Raw genomic sequence first — 19,172 nt, 5'->3', positions numbered from 1 at the left:
AAGTGGTTAAAATACCCACTTTAATGAAAAATCACCGGATGTTCCTCATTCCAAAATCTGACAAGGGAAAATTAAAGCCTGTGGACAATTGGCACCCTATCACCATTGGACCAATCCTGCTGAGGTTTTTCTCAAAGATATTGGCCAAGAGGCTGATGAATGCCATTGTCATCGGAAAGGATTCGTCACAACGTGGTACTTGGATCAGGAAGAAATTAGCAAGTTGGACTTCACATGAAGACTGCAGTGTGGAGCACTGATATGGGAGGATCAAGTGTTTGGGGAAGGGGTGCAGATAAGATAGGGAACCAGCTGTGCAATGGAAACTACTGTACAGCAGAGGCTTTAGTGATTGGAGAGCTGTTGAACTTTGGAGGGGATAGGGTCAGGGAACCACTGTATGTAACACCGGAGGCAGTTGTTCTCCGGAAGAGTTGGAAGACCAGTTGCACATCAGAGAGGGTGGGTTCAAGAGACCAGTCCAATACTGGGGGAACCTAGTGTCAGGACTGAGCATCAGAGTTTGTCAGGTTGAGAGACAAACTGTATATTGGAGGGATTGGGGAGGTAACAGGTTGGGGTGGGGGTATGGAAAGACAAAGAGGTGAGGTCTCAAGGTATTTGTGTTGCTTTTATCTGCCTCCAGCTTTCTAGGTGGCACTGTAAGGGAAGGATTTGTTATCCCAGAAGAGCCAAAGGCAGGAACATCTTGGTCTTGTGACTCTCCTGCAGTCAACGCAGAACATTCCCTTCAACAATGAAATAATTATATATACAATTTATATCTTCTGGTTTAGATAAAGGCTGGATTGATGGTGAGGTCATTGAAAGCATTGTTCTATTCTTCAAATTACTCATTGAGATCTTTTCCATCTCCCTAAAAAGGCAGCTGGATCTCAGTCCTATGGCCCATTTGAACTGTAATGACAGAAGTTAGACTGACCATCCCCTCTCCCAGGACAACCATGCCCCATCTTGCTGGGTTGTTAATCTAGTTCCACCCATTTTTTACTATTATCAAAATTTACTGTATTGTAAACCTCAGAGTGATTCTGTCTCCCATACTTACAGAACAGAGCAAATGCACACTGTGAAGAAATAATTTTAGTTTTCACTCTTTAATTTAAAATTCCTCATCAAATAGCTCATCATGAATTGTTAAACAAGTACATATAAATTGAATGTAATAACAAAAATAGGTTACGTCAGAGTGCACTTAATAATAAATATCTTCATCCAATTCATTTTGAATTCAGTTCGATTTGTTTTCAGTGGGAACTTCACTCACTCTCATCAAGGCTGTTGTCTTCAAAACTCACTCCAGTGGGAGCTTTATTTCTGAAGAAAAGACAAGTGATAATTTGCATTCAATGCACAGAGTTCAATACTGCCAACGGAGTTAGGCACTTGTCTGGAAAGAAGTGCCGTGGACAGGTTGCTTACTTAAAAGGACAGTCCAAACACATGCATCTATTGAAACTAGATCACAGAGCTATACATTACATAGTTCAGTTTGTGAACAAAGTAATTAATAAAATGAAGAATTCATATCATGACTTCGCCCCCACCAGTCGACTCTTTCTCTAAACCCAAGTAACGATGCACAAACCTGCTCCTCTGTCCCTCTGCCCTGCAGCCTGCAACAGTCTGAGATGCACCCCTGCCTATAACTGATTTCCCTAATACACTGTAGGGTATTGTAATGGGTGGAAATATAAGCATATGTAAAGGGGATTTCTTCTTTTTCTTTGTTACTGTGTATGTAATCGAAAATGGCTTCTTTGTTTTGTTAAAAGTAGGAATGCTTCTTTGTTGTGAGAGACTGCTGGAAGCTTGTGTGGGTTAAAATTTACTGATAACAAGAATTGTATTCCTTTGTAAACCAATTGGGATTAATGTTGTTCTTTCCTCTGAGGCTGTGAGCTATTGTTGGCGGGCTTTTGGGGAGATCGGTGCGAGGGGTTGAGAGAGAGAGGACGCGATGCTGTAAACTGGGTGAGGAACGGACCCCAAGCGGGGGTCCAAGGCCAGGAGGTACCCCGAGGAGAGGAGATAAAGCTAGAGGCGCTTGGTTGACCACTTCAGATGGTCCTAAGCTGCGAGTCGACGAGTTCAGAGGGGATCGAATGGTGGCCAGAAGACTTCAGTAATTGAGCTCCAACGGTTGTGCATGAAGTGGTTTGGACTTTGATAAGTTTGGCGCCTTTTCTTTATTTTTTTTCCTTCATATATACTGTATCGTTATTAATCACTTAGTTATAGTAACCTTTATAAATTGTACTCATTTAATCGCATATGGTGTACTGTCTGTTTTTGGGCGAGGTGGGGACATCACACAGCATCCACACCAGCTGATTAGCCAGTTTGGCGGGGCCGAAGGCTGCTCCCCCTAGACGAGAACGAGCTGAGTGAGCCTGAGGCAACCCAGGGGGTTACACATAATTCACAACTACTGACATTGAGTTGGCGTTCACCTTAAGAGGCTGGCCTGACATGATGATGCAACTGCATGAAGTTTATTTTTACCTTGCTCTATGTTCTGTGTTTGGAGGACAATAAAGGAGTTTTTATGGTTTCCCTTGAATTTACTGTAAAATGCCTCCCCAGCTTCATTTACGAAAACTTACACTAACCGGGGTGCAAAGGAAAGGAACCCCATGTCAGTACAACAAATACCTACCATTGGACAGCACCTTTAAAAGCTAAACATTTGTAGAAGTATTATGGGATAAAAGAATGAGCAGACTTTGTATCGCCCGTCCCTGTCTCTGCTACCTCTTACTGCTACCTCTCCTTCAGTGTTGATTTTGCTTCCCTTCCCTTGCTGCACCAGTAGCAGGTCTCCCACCTGCAGCCCAGACAGTAATGTCTGGAATTTCCATTCTAAACCTCTCCACCTCTCCTCCTTCACAATGCTCCAACACCTAACTGGGTAATATTTTGACTACTTGTCCTAGCACCTCTTTAGCCAATTGATTACTGGCCTAAATGCTGGAAAAGTCTGCCAAGCAGAAGTAATGAAGTAAGTTGGTTACCTCTTCCTGCCTGGATTTATCAGGGACTCTCCGGCCAGTCTCTTCCTGGCCACTGTTGAAGATCCAGGCTCATTATTCTTCATCTTGGAGTCAAATTCCGCTAAAGAGCACAGGACACTATTAGAGCAGAATATATATATATGTGTGTGTGTGTGTGTGTGTGTAGGGAGATAATCTTTTTGCGTGTGGAGGGTGCAAATGTGTGTGTGTGTGTATATGTTGGTGTGCATACGCATGTCTGTGTGAAATTGATGAATCTCTGGAATTCTCAGCCCTGGAAAACTGCAGAGACTGGATCATTAAAGTATTTAAAGAGAATGAAGAAAATATTTGATAAATCAGGGAATTTATGGCACACTCAGTGGAGTTGAGGTTTGGGGTTAAATCACATTGAATAGTAGGGTAGGCTTGAGGGACCAGGTGTGTGTGTGCGGTAGCACTCTTGTATAGTTCAGGTTGAGCACATGACTGAGGCAATACTGTACTGTTCTAGATGCTGCCACTGAGATGGCAAACTGTCCTGCAAACCTCATGAGGTCAATGTAAAAGGTGCCAGAGCCCTAGTCAAAGAGAGGTAGGGATGACTTCTTGCTGGTATCCCACATCTTTCCTCAGTCAATAATAGGCATCCATTAGACTTGAGAGACCATGGATTTGCACCTTGGAAAGTTTTCAGGGTGCAGGCCTGGACAGGGTTGTATGGGAGACCGGCAGTTGCCCATGCTGCAAGTCTCCTCTCTCCATGCCACTGATGTTGTCCAAGAGAAGGGCAAGGGCTGATACAGCTTGGGGCACCAGTGTTGTCGCAGAGCAATGTGTGGTTACGTGCCTTGCTCAAGGACACAACACACTGCCTTAGTTGAGGCTCGAACTAGCGACCTTCAGATCACTATACCAACACCTTAACCACTTGGCCAGGCATCAACACAGTCAATAATGTGGGCGGATAATATATTACTGTTTCATGTGGTCTTGCTGTGCACAAATTGATTGCCAAGGTCATATAAAGGATAAGTACAAGCCCAAACATCAGAATTGGCCTACTACAGGGGTTCCCAACCTGGAGTCCACAGATCCCTCGGTTAATGGTAGAGGCCCATGGCATAAAAAAAGTTTGGGGACCCCTGGCTAACTGGGTTGTTACCACAGGACATTCCACGGTAGGACTGTTCTACACACAAAAAAAGCAATAACTCCACAGAGGAAGTGAGGTATTTTTTAAAGAGAGAAATTTTTAATATAAGTCATAACATATATCAGTGTGGTAGCGGCAAAGAAACCAGGGACCCCGATCTAATCATGTAATTCCATGAGAACTTCTTCCTTCCTGTTTACATTCAGCTGGCCAATCACTGAGGCTGTGTGACTGAATTTAAAAGGCCATGGTAAATGGGAAGAGCTCCACCTCTTGAGCTGGAGTAGGATGGTGGCTTGTCCAATAATTGAGGAGGAGGCACAGGAGCCTGAAGACCCACATACAATGTATTGGGAGCAATTCCTTTCCTTCCACCATCAGATTTCTGAATGGTCCATGAACACTCCCTCACAGTTCCTCTGTGCAGTATTTGTTTGTTTATTTACTGTAACTTACAGTAATTTTTAATGTCTTGCCCTGCACTGCTGCTACAGAGCAACATAGAGCATGCCGTTGATAATAAACCTGATTCTGATCTTACCTGTTAGGAACATCCTTTGTGTTCTTTGCATCATATTCCCCAAGTTTAAAGCATTGCTTTCTTCAAATGCTAAAGGGACAAAGAATAGCTTTAAAATCTCACCTTCAATGTTCCTCAGGCCTCTTCCCCACAGAGTGGTAGCAAAGAATGGCCTCCATTATTTGCACAACCATCACGAGCATCTACAGGTGATAATGATCGCTCAAATCAGCCGGGATATTGACTAAAGGAAAGGGTTAAAATGACCAACTCCTTAGGAACACACACAAGATGCTGGAGTGCAGTCCTGATGAAGGGTCTCCGCCTGAAGCGTTGGCTGTACTCTTTCCCATTGATGCTATTTGGCCTGCTGAGTTCCTCCAGCATTTTGTGTATGTTGCTTGGATTTCCAGCATCTGCGGATTTTCACTTGTTTGTGTTTGAACTCCTTAAAAAGGAAGATTAATCCAAACCGTACTCTTGAAAATAGCTCTTAAAAAAACTTCCATCAGGTTTGACCTGATACAGCTTCAGGGTCCATTGAATTTAACAGAGAACAACAGTTGTGAGGGCCAAGGGATATTACATATTTTGAAAATTAATTTCCTTTTCTTAAACAAACATTTTAATTATTTAAATATGTTTTAAGAGTTTACTGTGTCACAATTTTTTATTCTTTCATAGTAGTTATTGTTAATAATTTTTCTGACTATCAGGCACAGTCAGAAACATTCAAAGGCCTCATCAGATTTGACAGTGGGCTAAGTTAGAGAGAGATGGCTGAAGCAAATCCTAAAGTTCTTTGCTGTTGCTTCAGAGATACGGGTTGTTCTGGTATTGCATTGCATGAGTCCCTGCTGCCATGTACGGCCACAACATTTATGATTAATGGATACTATGTAAGCTCATTCACACTAACAGACCTGGGAAAGGATGTAAGTTAACAGTGACTTATGATGTTCAGTGCTGGCGGCAAATCTGGCCTTCGGACTCATTGGAAATTGGAATATTTCAGAATTTTGGAAATATTTAAGAAAATATGAGTTTTCTTCAGTCTTGTTGCCACATGGTACAGCAGATTGGAGCAAGGAAAGAATTAGTGCAGTACTGCTTTAAATCTCTCGTTTCTGTTAACAAAGTTTAAGGACAGAATCCAGGAAACAAATCATCTCCCAACCTCCATTCAAAGTTCAAAGAGCAAGTAACATTAAAAGCCATAACAAAATGAACTACAGTTACATTGTCAATTCAACAGAGAAACATTATTCACCAGTATGATCACCTCCTTAGTCATGGTTTATTAGGAAAATGAAGTTTAAAATGCATGTTCCTTAGTGTTCTAAGATGGCAAGGGGTTGATCAAAATAACATCTGATTCCAACCCCCTCCTGCCAAATACAGGAATGTATATAGTTTTTCTCCTTTTCCATCCCCTTCTCTACAACTACTGATCAACCCTTTCCCCCATACCTTTTATTTGCTTTTGCAGGTTATGTACTTGGTCCACCAAATGAAACATCACAGACTGGATCTCCGTTTTTGCCTCAGAAATGGGTAACTTGTACAGGTCAAAAATTAGATCCTGGCCATCCTGGCTAAGTTTGAGTATAATTGTGTTGTCCAGAACGGTAAGATGGACTGCATCCTTCAGGAAAGCTTCTCTATGGGGATGACATAAGTTAGTGTAATGGGATCTGTAACATCCCACCCTCATTTTTCCAGAGCTGACATTGCAATTCTTTGTGACTACTTGCAATGGTACACTTGATCTTCTCACTGATATGACACTGATGATACAGCCATTTGGTTCCCCACAGATTTTTCTTTCATAATTACAGGACCTTTCAGAAAAAGTCCTTGTTAGTGGTAAGGGATAGGGACGCAGACTTACCAGGGGTAACAAAAGAACACAATTACATGAAGCGATGAAATGGCTGGAGTGAGACCCTGTGGTCAACACCTGCATAGATACAACAACTTCCACATATGTTTCTTTTGGATGTTTGAGCAGGTAAAAGCAAGCAGAAATATACGAGCGCTCCGGACTCAGACCTATTCACATTCCTGACCTGACCCTGGGTTGTGAAAAACAAGAACTCTCAACCCCACCCCCAACGACAAGGGCTGTGGATGCTGGGAGGTTTGGAGCTTTAGATCTTGGTAGATCTTTGCTAAAATTTCAAGGGATATGGAGTCATGAGTTACAGATCATATCATCTAGCTAATCAGAAGGACAAGGTCAAGGGAGGAAAGGTCAACATCTTTTCTAGATTGTCAACGACATTCCTTTTCCCTAAGGAGCAATGGGTACCCACCTGGTCCTAGTGTGGTACTCTTCAGTGGTTTTTATCCCATGTGCAGACTTCTGCAAAAATAGAGGAAAAATATATTTGCTTTTTTGGACATTCACAAAAGTACAATAGAGGAGTCAATAATCAAACGATAGTGAAAGTAAATTGAGCATTGTGTTGGGAGGCAAAAGACGCTGTTAGGTTGTCAAGGTACAAGATTAAACATATGATAGGCATCATCCATCATGTGCTGCAGGATTGAATAAGCCCCATTAACTCCACAGTCAACCACCATCACAGTCAAAGATATATGTTGACTGAGAGAAACTCCTCTGGAGAGTAAACAGCATTGAGTTAAGATATTTTTTTTAAACAAAAGTTAAAGTCTTAACTGTCCAACACATTAACTTGAATACTGGGCACAGCTCACCCAATTACAGTTTGCCAAATTCTGCTTAAGGAAGACTGTACCACCGGCCACATTTGTTCACATTCAACACATCCATCATCCACTCCTGCTCACCTGATTATGTTCTCTTTTAGAGAGAGACCGGTGGTAGAGCCATTATTTGGTCCACAGAGTTTGCCCATATGGCAAATCACTGCACAATACTGCAAGTGGGCAGGGACCAGTCACGTAAATACAGGTACCCTACTATTCTTTGACTTTCTAGGACACACCATTGATCATAGTGAATTGTTTTTAATGAAATTAGAATTAGTATCAGCAAAACGTAAGTAATTGTTAATAGAAATAGGCATAACTTACATGGTATGTATTCTCCATAAGACTATTAAATGAAGGAGTAGAATTAGGCCATTCAGCCCATTGAGTCTTCCCTGCCATTCAATCATGGCTGATTTTATTCAACCCCATTTTCTTGCTTTCTCCCTCGTAACCCTTAACCCCCTTACCAATCAACAACCTATCAATCCCTGCCTTAAATACCACCAATGGCTTGGCATTCCCAACCCTCTGTGGTAATGAATTCCACAGATTCATCACCGTCAAGCTAAATAAGATCCCCCTCATCTCAGTTTTAAAGGGATATATCTTTTTTCGAATCCTAGGCTCTCCTGTAGATGACAGTGTTCCACACCTATTCTAACCAGAAGTTCAGAAAAATAAGGAGGAATGCGAAGGGTGGGACTGATGGAGTTGCTTTCTGAGGACTTATGGGCTGAATGGCTTCTTTAAAGTGTAGCAGAGAGCAAGCAGAAGCTGTGAAAGGAGAGAATGACTGACCAAAAGACACAACCAATAACCAACAGCCACTACTTCTGCTGACATGGCACCAGAATACGTGGATTCTGGATCGGTCCCTACAGCCAGCTGAGATCCCGTCAATAGATAACCTCTTAGGCAAACATCATACTTGACTCAAGTAATCGCATTACCACTAAGTATCACTTTGTGAAGTCATCAGATCTATGGAACAAGCCCCTGGATCACTCGTCCAGCAACATTACCTCTTCCTCATGATCATGATCATGTCATTTGTAAGACTTCCAATATTTCTCAATTTGAGCCAATGCTACCTGCAGTCAGTTGACCATGTTAAGTTCTTTTAGAATCCTGCTCCTTGTGCCATCTAGTGGACATGTCCTTGATGTGCACAGTGTTAATTTACACAGAACTAGGGCAAATTTGAGAGAAAAGCAAAGCTAAAGGGTTATTCACCAGGATTACAGATGCAAGGCAGAAATAATGCACTTAATACACAATTGTTAATGGTATGCCTTTGCTCTATATATATAGCCAGCAGTCAATAGATTAGAATCTGCTTAAGTTTTCCTCCATAGCAGCCCATCATTAGAACAATTACAATAGACAATAGACAGTAGGTGCAGGAGTAGGCCATTCGGCCCTTCTAGCCAGCACCGCCATTCACAGTGATCATGGCTGATCATACACAATCAGTACCCCGTTCCTGCCCTCTCCCCATATCCCTTGACCCGGCTATCTATAAGAGCTCTATCTAACTCTCTCTTGAATGCATCCAGAGACTTGGCCTCCACTGCCTTCAGGGGCAGAGCATTCCACATATCCACCACTCTCTGGGTGAAAAAGTTTTTCCGCATCTCTGTTCTAAATGGCCTACCCCTTATTCTTAAACTGTGGCCTCTGGTTCTGGACTCAGCCATCGGCGGGAACATGCTTCCTGCCTCTAGTGTATCCGATCCCTTAATAATCTTATATGTTTATTACCTTATTACATTACATTTATTATTACATTAGAACTACTTACATGCTCCTCCAGCTTTTGCTGACTGAAAGCTGTGCTCCAAACATCCACAACATTGGTAACACTGAGAAGGAAAGGTGCACAGTGTATTTGATCTTAGAGAGTCACACATGCAAAAGTGAAATGAGACAATGGAGGCAACATGGAATCCCTTCCACCCAAGGTCCTCATTAAGGACCAGCTCAAACTGTCAGATTTTACTTGTGAAGAATCTCCTTCAAATACCAAAAACCCATCTACTTCAATCACAAAATTAAATTTTCAGTGGCTCTGCAGAACTGGAGATGGGGAAGAGTCAGCAGATGAGGTGGGGGGAGGGGGGGGGGTGGGTGAAGAGGGTGAGAACAGGAGTGAAAAGGCTAACCTACAAAAACCTGGCATGGATTTGATGGCCTGACTGGCCTGCTTTTTGACCCCATAAGCTATATGATTCTAAGGAAAGCTCTCCTTCAAATATCCTTGGGAACTAACCATACTCAAATTTCCTGCACAACCCTATCAAAAAAATGGAGACTGAAGGTAGGAAAAAATGGAAAGAGAGAAAAGATTTGAAGCAATCCAGAGTTTAGAGAGGAAAGTGATCCACGGGGATAGCTATTCAACTTCTCTAACATGTTAGTAGTTAATATATTCAGAACCCAGTTGATAGTTTACATATATGACACTGGAATCCAGATCAATGAAGAGGCAGTGACAGGAGGGCCATTTATTCTCAAATGAATTTTCATTGATTTAGTTTTCATAAATCCAAGGAAGGTCTATGATTGGAAAATAGTGAATATAACTGTTTTATTCAAAAAGGGAGGGAAACAGAAAGCAGGAGGCAATTGGCTATTAGCCTAATATACACCATAGTGAACTGCAAATGGTGGCTGGGCCCTAGAATTTGCACGATTGGTAATTATTCCTTTCACTGTATTGACCCTGTCGCTCATGGTCTTACCAGAGGTTGAAGATATGTGGGCCAGGGAGCGTGTAGCAAAGGTATCTTTGGTGGTTCCGAGGGAGTCTGTGGATATGAAAGCATCTGACACGAGACTGGCACTCCTGATTATCCATCAGTCAGTAGCTGCGTACTGAAAAGTTCCTGCAGACATGACAAAGCACAGTCAGGACAGCCATACAGAAATAGTAACCAGCAGCTCATCCTGCTTTAGATAGCCCAGCAATGTATACAGTGATGACGCAGAGCACGTGGTAGAATAAGTAAACCCAGAGTATTTTTATGCTTATTTTTTATTGTCCAGAATGTGGGCATCTTTGGCAAGGTCACCATCTATTGCCTATCATTAATAGCCCCAGGGAAGTCAGTACTTAAAGAGTGGCAGTACATTCCCAAGCCAGGCTGGTGCAGGGGGGTGGTGATATTCCCAATTATCCACTGTCTTTCTCATTGATTATAGAAGGTACATGTTTGTAAGACAGTCTGAGAGTAACCTACTTGAATAGCTATAGAGCAGCTTGAAAGTGTTACGTGCTGCAGACAATGTACACAGCGGTGGAGGGAATCTCTTTTTAGAGTGTGGGTGGCAGTACTTGGGTGTTTGTCGAACACATAAATTTGCGCTCATACAGGACTATGGAGAGAATTCTATCACTCTCCTGGCCTGTGCCTTGCAGTTAGGGGAAGGGCTTTGGGATGTTAGGGGGATGAGTCAGTAATCATAGGCACAGCATCTAAAACCTGGACAAAGGGGGGCAGTGCAGATTTGGAAGAGAGAGACAGCAGTATTATAGATACTTACACAAAATGATGGTGAAGCTCAGTAGGTTGGAACATCGACAGTTCATTCATTCATTTCTATAGATGCTGCCTGACCAGCTGAGTTCCTCCAGCATTTTGTGTGTCTGGCTTTGGATTTCCAGCATCTGCAGACTTTCTTGTGTTTAGGGTTATAGACAGCAGATATAGGTCAGACTGTTTGTAGAAACAGAGCTAGTTCGGGCTCTCAAGGGCCAGCTGTTGGGGAAATGCCAGTTTTGCATTACTACACTGTGTATTTCTATTAATGCCAGGGTACATGAAATGACCATAAAGGGACTGAACAGTAAGTGGCCACTTTATTAGGTACTTATGTACACCTGCTTGTTAATGCAAATATCTAATCAGCCAATCACGTGGCAGCAACTTAATGCATAAAAGCATGCAGAGATGGTCAAAAGGTTCAGCTGTTGTTCAGACCAAACACCAGAATGGGGAAGAAATGTGATCTAAGTATCTTTGAACATGGAATGATTGTTGGTGCCAGATGGGGAGGTTTGAGTATCTCAGAAACTGCTGATCTCTTGGGATTTCACACTCAACAACCTGTAGAGTTTACAGAGAATGGTGCAAAAAAGCAAACAAAAAAAAAAAAACACCTCCAGCGGGTGGAAACGCAATGTTAATGAGAGAGATCAGAGGAGAACAGCCAGACTGGTTCAAGCTGACAGGAAGGCGACAGTACCTCAAGTGTGTTACATCAGTGGTGTTCCAAGACCATCCTCACGTCAAACCTTGAAGTGGTTTGGCTAGAAAGAGCAATAGAAGACTGCGAACGTACAGGAGCTGGTACCTAATAAAGTGCCACTCAGTTGCCAACAATACTCTGTTTGGAGCGAATAGAGATAAGGGGTAGCGGGTTCCCGTGGAGATAGGGTCAGGACTACTGCTTTTCGTGCTATATATAAAGTGCAAGTGTATATATATATAATGTTCACTTAGGGATACTGCAATAGTGACAACACGGTAAATAATGAAGGTACAGCAACAACTGATGTAAGCGGGTTGCAGGCTGGCTGCCGAAATGCGCGGACAAATGGTAAATATTACCAGCTGATACTGCTGAGAGGAAACATCAGTGATGTCATCTGGGGTTATCGGGTGTTTCGGGTCTTTACACATCAGACACTCTCGCCCAGTTGACCCAGCCAGGGTTGATCAAGCCTCTTGATCGTTAGCCATCCCGAGGCTCACTCAGCAGCCTCCCTGACGGTCCCGATGGCTCTTTTTTTTTTGCGGCCCCCCCGATGCCACGGAGCGAATGGGTTCGGCATAGCGAGCAGCCAGCAACGCTTCTACATCCCACCTCTACAGGCTCGCACCGCGCCCCCCACCCCTGTCTCTGCCACTGATCTACCAGCTCCTGGTGTTTAGCACAAACGCCTCCACAATACGGTCTTCCCAAGGAACAGTCAATTCTACCATGTCCACCTGCACTGAGGTTTCTGACAGAATGACCATGTCAGGCCTCTGGGATGATGATGCGATGTAGTTAGGGAACTTTAATTGCTTGCCCAGATCGACTTTCAGTTGCCAGTCAGACGCCGCGGCGATCACGTCTGCCGGTGATCTGGGTTCAGGCTGGGGTTGGTCTCCAGTGTAAAGGCTTTGGCAAAGCTTCCTACTAAACACTACAGTAATTAAGTTCCACAACTATTTATGAATTGTCTCGTTACTCTGATCTCCACCAACTGCATCTTGGTTACTCACTGCACCAACAGCTAGTGACTTCGTCTCGCTAACGCCGCAGGGTCCTTGCGCTGGTCGCAGCAACAGTATTCCTGTTACCTCGGGAACCCTCCTCCGGAGCCGTACCGGCAACCGACGGGTCCCGATTTAACGATCTGTCAAACTGCTCCTCATGAGTCAAGGAGGAGGAAACCTGAGCAAGGATTCCTTCGTAGTAAAATCCAAGTATTTTTCTTTATAGCACCATCTACTGAATTGGGAGTACAAGAAAACGGGACGTTGTGACTGGGAGACCGTTTCGCTGAACACCGACGCTCTGTCCGCCAGAGAAAGCAGGATCTCCCAGTGGCCACACATTTTAATTCCACGTCCCATTCCCATTCTGATATGTCTGTCCATGGCCTCCTCTACTGTCAAGATGAAGCCATACTCAGGTTGGAGGAACAACACGTTATATACCAGCTGGGTAGCCTCCAACCTGATGGCATAAACATTGACTTTTCTAACTTCTGTTAATGCCCCTCCTCCCCTTCTTACCCCATCCCTGACATATTTAGTTTGTTTTTTTTTTCTCTTTTTCTGCCCATCACCCTGTCTGTTCTCCATCTCCCTCTGGTGCTTCCCCAACCAACACCCACCCCCCCCCCCCTTTCTCCTGAGGCCTCCCATCCCATGATCCTTTCCCTTCTCCAGCTCTGTATCACTTTCGCCAATCACCTTTCCAGCTCTTGGCTTCATCCCACCACCTCCGGTCTTCTCCTATCATTTCGCATTCCCCCCCCCCCACTACTTTCAAATCTCTTAGTATCTTTCCCTTCAGTTAGTTCTGATGAAGGGTCTCGGCCCGAAACGTCGACAGTGCTTCTCACTATAGATGCTGCCTGGCCTGCTGTGTTCCACCAGCATTTTGTGTGTGACGTTGTGCAATTCTTGCCTTTTGATATAAACGTGACGTTGAAACACAGAGCTAGGCTTGCCCTGTGAAGTTTGTGCGCTGTTTTAGACCAGCAGTCCAAACCCACTCTCGCTCTTTAACTCAGAACACAGAAGTTTTCTGATGACTCTGCCATAGTTGGATGCATCAGCAAGGGAGATGAGGCTGAGTACAGGGCTGCATTGGGAAACTTTGTCACATGGTGCGAGCAGAATCATCTTCAGCTTAATGTGAAAAAGACTAAGGACCTGAGGAGGGCTAAGGCACCGGTGACTTCTGTTTCCATCCAAGGGGTCAGTGTGGACCTAGAGGATGATTACAAATGCCCGGGGATATGAATGGACAATAAACTGGACTAGTCAAAGAACACTGAGGCTGCCTACAAGAAGGATCAGAGCCGTCTCTATTTCCTGAGGAGACTGAGGTCCTTTAACATCTGCCAGATGATGCTGAGGATGTTCTACGAGGCTGTGGTGGCCAGTGTTTTCATGTTTGCTGTTGTGTGCTGGAGCAGCAGGCTGAGGGTAGCAGACACCAACAGAATCAACAAACTCATTCCTAAGGCCAGTGATGTTGTGGGGGTGGAACTGGACTCTCTGACGGTGGTGTCTGAAAAGAGGATGCTGTCCAAGTTGCATGCCATCTTGGACAATGTCTCCAAACCACTCCATAATGTACTGGTTAGGCACAGGAGTACATTCAGCCAGAGACTCATTCCAATGAGATGTAACACTGAGCATCATAGGAAGTCATTCCTGCCTGTGGCCATCAAACTTTACAACTCCTCCCTCGGAGTGTCAGACACCCTGAGCCAATAGGCTGGTCCTGGACTTATTTCCACTTGACATAACTTACTTATTATTTAATTATTTATGTTTTTATATCACTATATTTCTACACTATTCTTGGTTGGTGTGACTGTAACAAAACCCAATTTCCCTCGGGATCAATAAAGTATGTCTGTCTGATGCTCTCGTTACTTATTGTTGTTTATTTATATTTGCATTTGCACAGTTTGTTGTCTTCTGCACTCTGATTTGATTGATCTTTCATTTATCCTGTTATAGTTGCTGGTCTATAGATTTGCTGAGTATGCCCACAGGAAAATTAATCTCAGGGTTGTATATCGTACCAGCCTACAAAGTACCCAGGACATCTTCAGGGAGCGTCTCAGAAAGGCAGCGTCCATTATTAAGGACCTCCAGCACCCAGGGCATGCCCTTTTCTGGCTGTTGCCATCAGGTAGGAGGTACAGAAGTCTGCAGGCACACACTCAGCGATTCAGGATCAGCTTCTTCCCCTTTGCCATATGATTCCTAAATGGACATTAAATCCTTGGACACTACCTCACTTTTAAAAAAATATACATTATTTCTGTTTTTTGCACATTTTAAAAAATCTATTCAATATATATATACTGTAATTGATTTACATGTTTATTTATTATTATTATTATTATTATTACTATTTTTTATCTTCTAGATTATGTTTTGAATTGAACTGCTGCTGCTAAATTAACGAATTTCATGTCACATGCCGGTGATAATAAACCTGATTCTGATTCTGGTCACATATATGTACTGTGATAATAAATTTACTTTGTACTTTGTTTTGTGAGTGATTGTATGCAGCATCTATGGAGAGGGTAATCAAATCACAAACAAGAGAAGATCTGCAGATGCTGGAAGTCCGAGTAGCACACACAAAATGCAGTTGACACTTCGGGATGAAACCCTTCGCCAGGACTCGAGAGAAAAAGGTGAGGAGTAGATTTGAAAGGTGGGGTCAGGGGAGAGAGAAACGCCAGATGATAGGTGAAACTTGGAGGGGGAGGGATGAAGCAAAGAGCTGGGAAGTTGTTTGGGGAAAGAGGCAGAAGGCCATGGAAGAAAGAAGAAGGGGAGGGGGAGGATCACCAGAGGGAGGCAATGGGCAGGCAAGGAGGTAGCATGAGAAACAGCGATTGTACTTTTTTCCATAGATGCTGCCTGGCCTTCTGAGCACCTCCAGCATTTTGTATGTATTGAGAGGGTAATTCATGTTTCTGTTATTAACATTAATTTAAATGCACAGAGACATGTGGAGGGATCAACAAAGAGGCATTCCCTTCATCCACTGAATCTGCACCGACCATCAAACATCCATTTATGCTAATCTACATGACATGTATTTTTTATTTCCCCCCCCCCCCCAAGATTGCTCCAACCACCTATACATCGGGGACATTTTGCAGCAGTCAATTAACCTTTCAGCCTGCACACTTTTTTGGGATGTGGGAGAAAGCCAGAATACCCGGAGAAAACCCATCAGAGTGAACATGCAAACTCCACACAGACACCAGTGGACAGAAGTGAACCTGGGTCTCTGGTGCTGTGAGTTGACAGTTCTAATTATGGTATGGCGATGCACTTACTGTATTTAAATGCAGTTTTATTTCATACTTTAGTGTATTTGTCTTTCAATTATTTTCAATTCATTCACAAGTTAATTTTTCACATATTTAATAAATTTAATGTTACACAAACCACAACCATCCAGTCCAAAGGTGAGAATCAACCTTGGCTAAATGAAATAACATTGCTTCGATGATGAAATGACCCAAGAATAAGCCAGGAAATATGGTCTGGTGACTCTGACATATATAATTATCTGGATAGGCAGGGCCTAATAGCGACTGTCAACATGGTGTTGTGCATGGTAGGTCTTGTCTAACCAGTCTTATAGAGCTCATTGAGGAGATTAACAGGAAGGTTGGTGAAGGTAAGGCCTTGTCGAAAGGACTTTAGAAAAGCTTTTGACAAAGTCCTGTACACAAGGCTGCTCCAGAAATTTAAAGTCACTTGGCATTCAGGATGAAGTAAATTGACCTAGTGGGAGAAGCCAGAGAGTATTTGTCTGTCCGAATGGTGGTGTAACTAGTGGTGTGCTGCAGGAATTGATGTTAGGTCCGTTGTTGTTTATCATCAATGTTAATGATTTGGGTGATAATGTGGTAAACTGGGTCAGCAAATTGGCAGGTGACATCTAGATTAGGGGCATAGTGCACAGTGAGGAAGGCTATCAGGGTTTGCAGTAGGATCTTCACCAGCTGGGACAATGGGCTGAAAAATGGTAGATGGAATTTAATGAAGATTTGTGTGAGGTGTTGCACTTTGTGTGGGAAAACCAGTGTAGGACTTACACAGTGAATGGTAAGTCTCTGTTGTGTACCATAGAATAAAGGGACTAGGAAATATGGATCCATAATTCTAAAAAGTAACATTACAGGTAGAGCAGATAGGGTCATAAGGAAAGCTTTTGACATATTAGCCATCATAAATCAGGGCACTGAGTTCAGGAATTGGAAGATTACATTAACACTGTACAAGGCGTTAGTGAGGCTGAATTCAGAGTTTTGTATGCAGTTCTGATTACTACCTACAGGAATTCTTGAAAGAGTGCAGAGAATATTTTACAAAGATGCTGCTGGGATGAGGGCTTGAGTGCAAGGGAAAGGTTGAACAGATTAGTGGCGGGAGGGGGAGGTGGGAAGGGTGGGGGGCAGGTACAGATAGGGTGTATGCATGCAGGCTTTTTCCTCGCAGTTTGGATGAGACAAGAAACAGATGTAATAGGTTTAGAGTAAAAGGTAAAATATCTGAGGGGAATTTTCTTCTATCACAAAATATACCAGTGTGGGGTGAGCTGCCAGGAGATGTGTTAGATACAGATTAGAGTCAGAGAGTCATTGAAAAGTACAGCTCAGAAACAGGCCCTTCTGAACCATTTAAACCATTTACACCCGTGGACCTACATTGAGACCATAGCTGTACATATCTCTATCATCGGTGTAACGACTCACACTTCTCTTAGACATTGAAATCGAGTTTACATGCACCACTTGTGCTGGCAGCTCATTCCACACTCTCACCATGGGTTCAATGGAAATATTTAATTTTGGGTGGAGTTGGATGGATCTGTTCCAGGTGCAAGTAGATGGTACTAGACAGAAGATCAGATTGTCATGGGCTAGACGAGCTGAAGGGTGAGTTTTGGACACCCATACAGGCAAACAAGCTCCCATATTATTAATAACTTTATAAAGTCTGACATGCTTATATATGTTCATTGCTACAAATAACAGAACTAGTCTCCTCTCTCTTTCTTCACTTAAGTAATTCTTTCAAATCAGTCTTGTCTGCTTTTGATGTGCGCAAGGACGTTGAGGTACAGGTACAACGAAAATCTTACAAACACGAGAAAACCTGTAGATGCTGGAAATTCAAAGCCCTTGGGTCTCGGCCCGAAACAGTGACTGTTTTCTCTTTTCCGTAGATGCTGTCCAGCTTCCTGAGTTTCTCCAGCATGTTGTGTGTGTTACAATGGAAACCTTCCTTGCAGCTGCATCACAGGGCTTGTAGTTTCAGCCAACACATAGAACATAAGTTATACATAACTTGTGCATAAACTTTAGTGGAAACAAACAGACTGCATAACAAGACCTTAGAGAAGCAGAAATCTACAATCAGAGACAAGTACATAGTAGTAGGGTCATTTCCCTCTACAGATGCTTCCTGACCTACTGAATTCATCCAGTAGCTCATTCCTTTTTTTCACCATGTTGTTGTCTGCATTGAATCATAGTTTTGATAGACTGGGCATGTTTTCCCTGGAGCAGATGAGGATGACATGTTGGATAAGGTAAAGAGGGAGAATCTTTCCTCTTGGCGGAGGTTGTCTTAAGCAAGATGGTATAGGTATAACTGGAAATGTAGGAGGCATAGATGTGATTTGAGGGAGGATGTTTTCACCCAGAAGGTGGTCGGAGTTTGGAACACAACTCTTGAGGGGGTTGTGGATGCAGACCTTCTCTCAACATGCAGGAAGCATTGAATCAAGCACTTGAATAGTCAGGACATAGAAAGCTGTGGAGCAAATTTGGCCAATTAATAAATAATTAAATGCAATAGCATGGGTGTGGTGGGCCAAGGGAGCTGTTTATGTGCAGGTTGACCCTAAAACTTTAACTAGACTGGTTTTACAGAATGCCTACATTCAACCTTATTCTCTATTTCTTAGGACTTAGGACTTTATTCCTTGGAATGTAGAAGAATGAGGGCAGATATGATGGAGGTATAGAAAATTATGAGGGATATAGATAAGGTAAATGCAAGTGTGGTTTTTCACGGAAGTTGGGTGTGGCTACAACTAGAGTTCATGGGTTAAGAGTGGAAGATGGAATGTTGAAGGGGAACTCAGAGGGTCACGAGAGTGTGCAATAAGCTGCCAGTGCAAATGGTGGATGCAGGGTCAATTTCGACATTTAAGAGAAATTTGGATAGGTACATGGTTGCGAGAGGTATAGAGAACAATGGTCCGGGTGCAGGTCAATGGGACTAGGCAGATTAATGTTTGGTACAGAATAAATGGGCCAAGGGGCCTGTTTCTGAGCTGCTGTGCTCTATGACTCTCTAACCCTGCCTATAATGCAAAACAATGATGATGCATAATTGTGTGTAATTTGCCTCTTTAGAGGCAGGATCTGGAAGCTTTGGATTTGATAAAAAGGATATTTACCTCA

General features: G+C 43.1%; 1 protein-coding gene across 5 annotated transcripts; it reads right to left on the bottom strand.

Moving 5' to 3' along the window:
* Positions 1-1,105: 1,105 nt before the first annotated feature.
* On the bottom strand, positions 1,106-12,890 carry paxx (PAXX non-homologous end joining factor). 5 transcript variants are annotated; one of them, XM_059994301.1, is made up of 9 exons: positions 12,778-12,890; positions 10,973-11,187; positions 10,171-10,314; positions 9,231-9,291; positions 7,006-7,055; positions 6,161-6,351; positions 4,712-4,780; positions 3,036-3,135; positions 1,106-1,338 (listed from the first exon to the last, which is right to left on the bottom strand). In XM_059994301.1, exons 3-9 carry the CDS (start codon positions 10,284-10,286, stop codon positions 1,281-1,283), a joined length of 645 nt encoding a protein of 214 aa, XP_059850284.1. In that variant the 5' UTR covers positions 10,287-10,314; positions 10,973-11,187; positions 12,778-12,890; the 3' UTR covers positions 1,106-1,280. The 5 variants fall into 5 exon arrangements, with proteins under 5 accessions (XP_059850284.1, XP_059850282.1, XP_059850283.1 ...); XM_059994299.1 differs by having other exon boundaries at positions 12,700-12,855; XM_059994300.1 differs by lacking the exon at positions 10,973-11,187 and having other exon boundaries at positions 12,700-12,873.
* Between the last annotated feature and the right edge of the window lie 6,282 nt (positions 12,891-19,172).

The sequence above is a fragment of the Hypanus sabinus genome, chromosome 18 (assembly GCF_030144855.1).
Source record: "Hypanus sabinus isolate sHypSab1 chromosome 18, sHypSab1.hap1, whole genome shotgun sequence".
Classification (NCBI taxonomy): Eukaryota; Metazoa; Chordata; class Chondrichthyes; order Myliobatiformes; family Dasyatidae; genus Hypanus; species Hypanus sabinus.
This window is presented reverse-complemented; position numbering and strand designations above follow the sequence as displayed.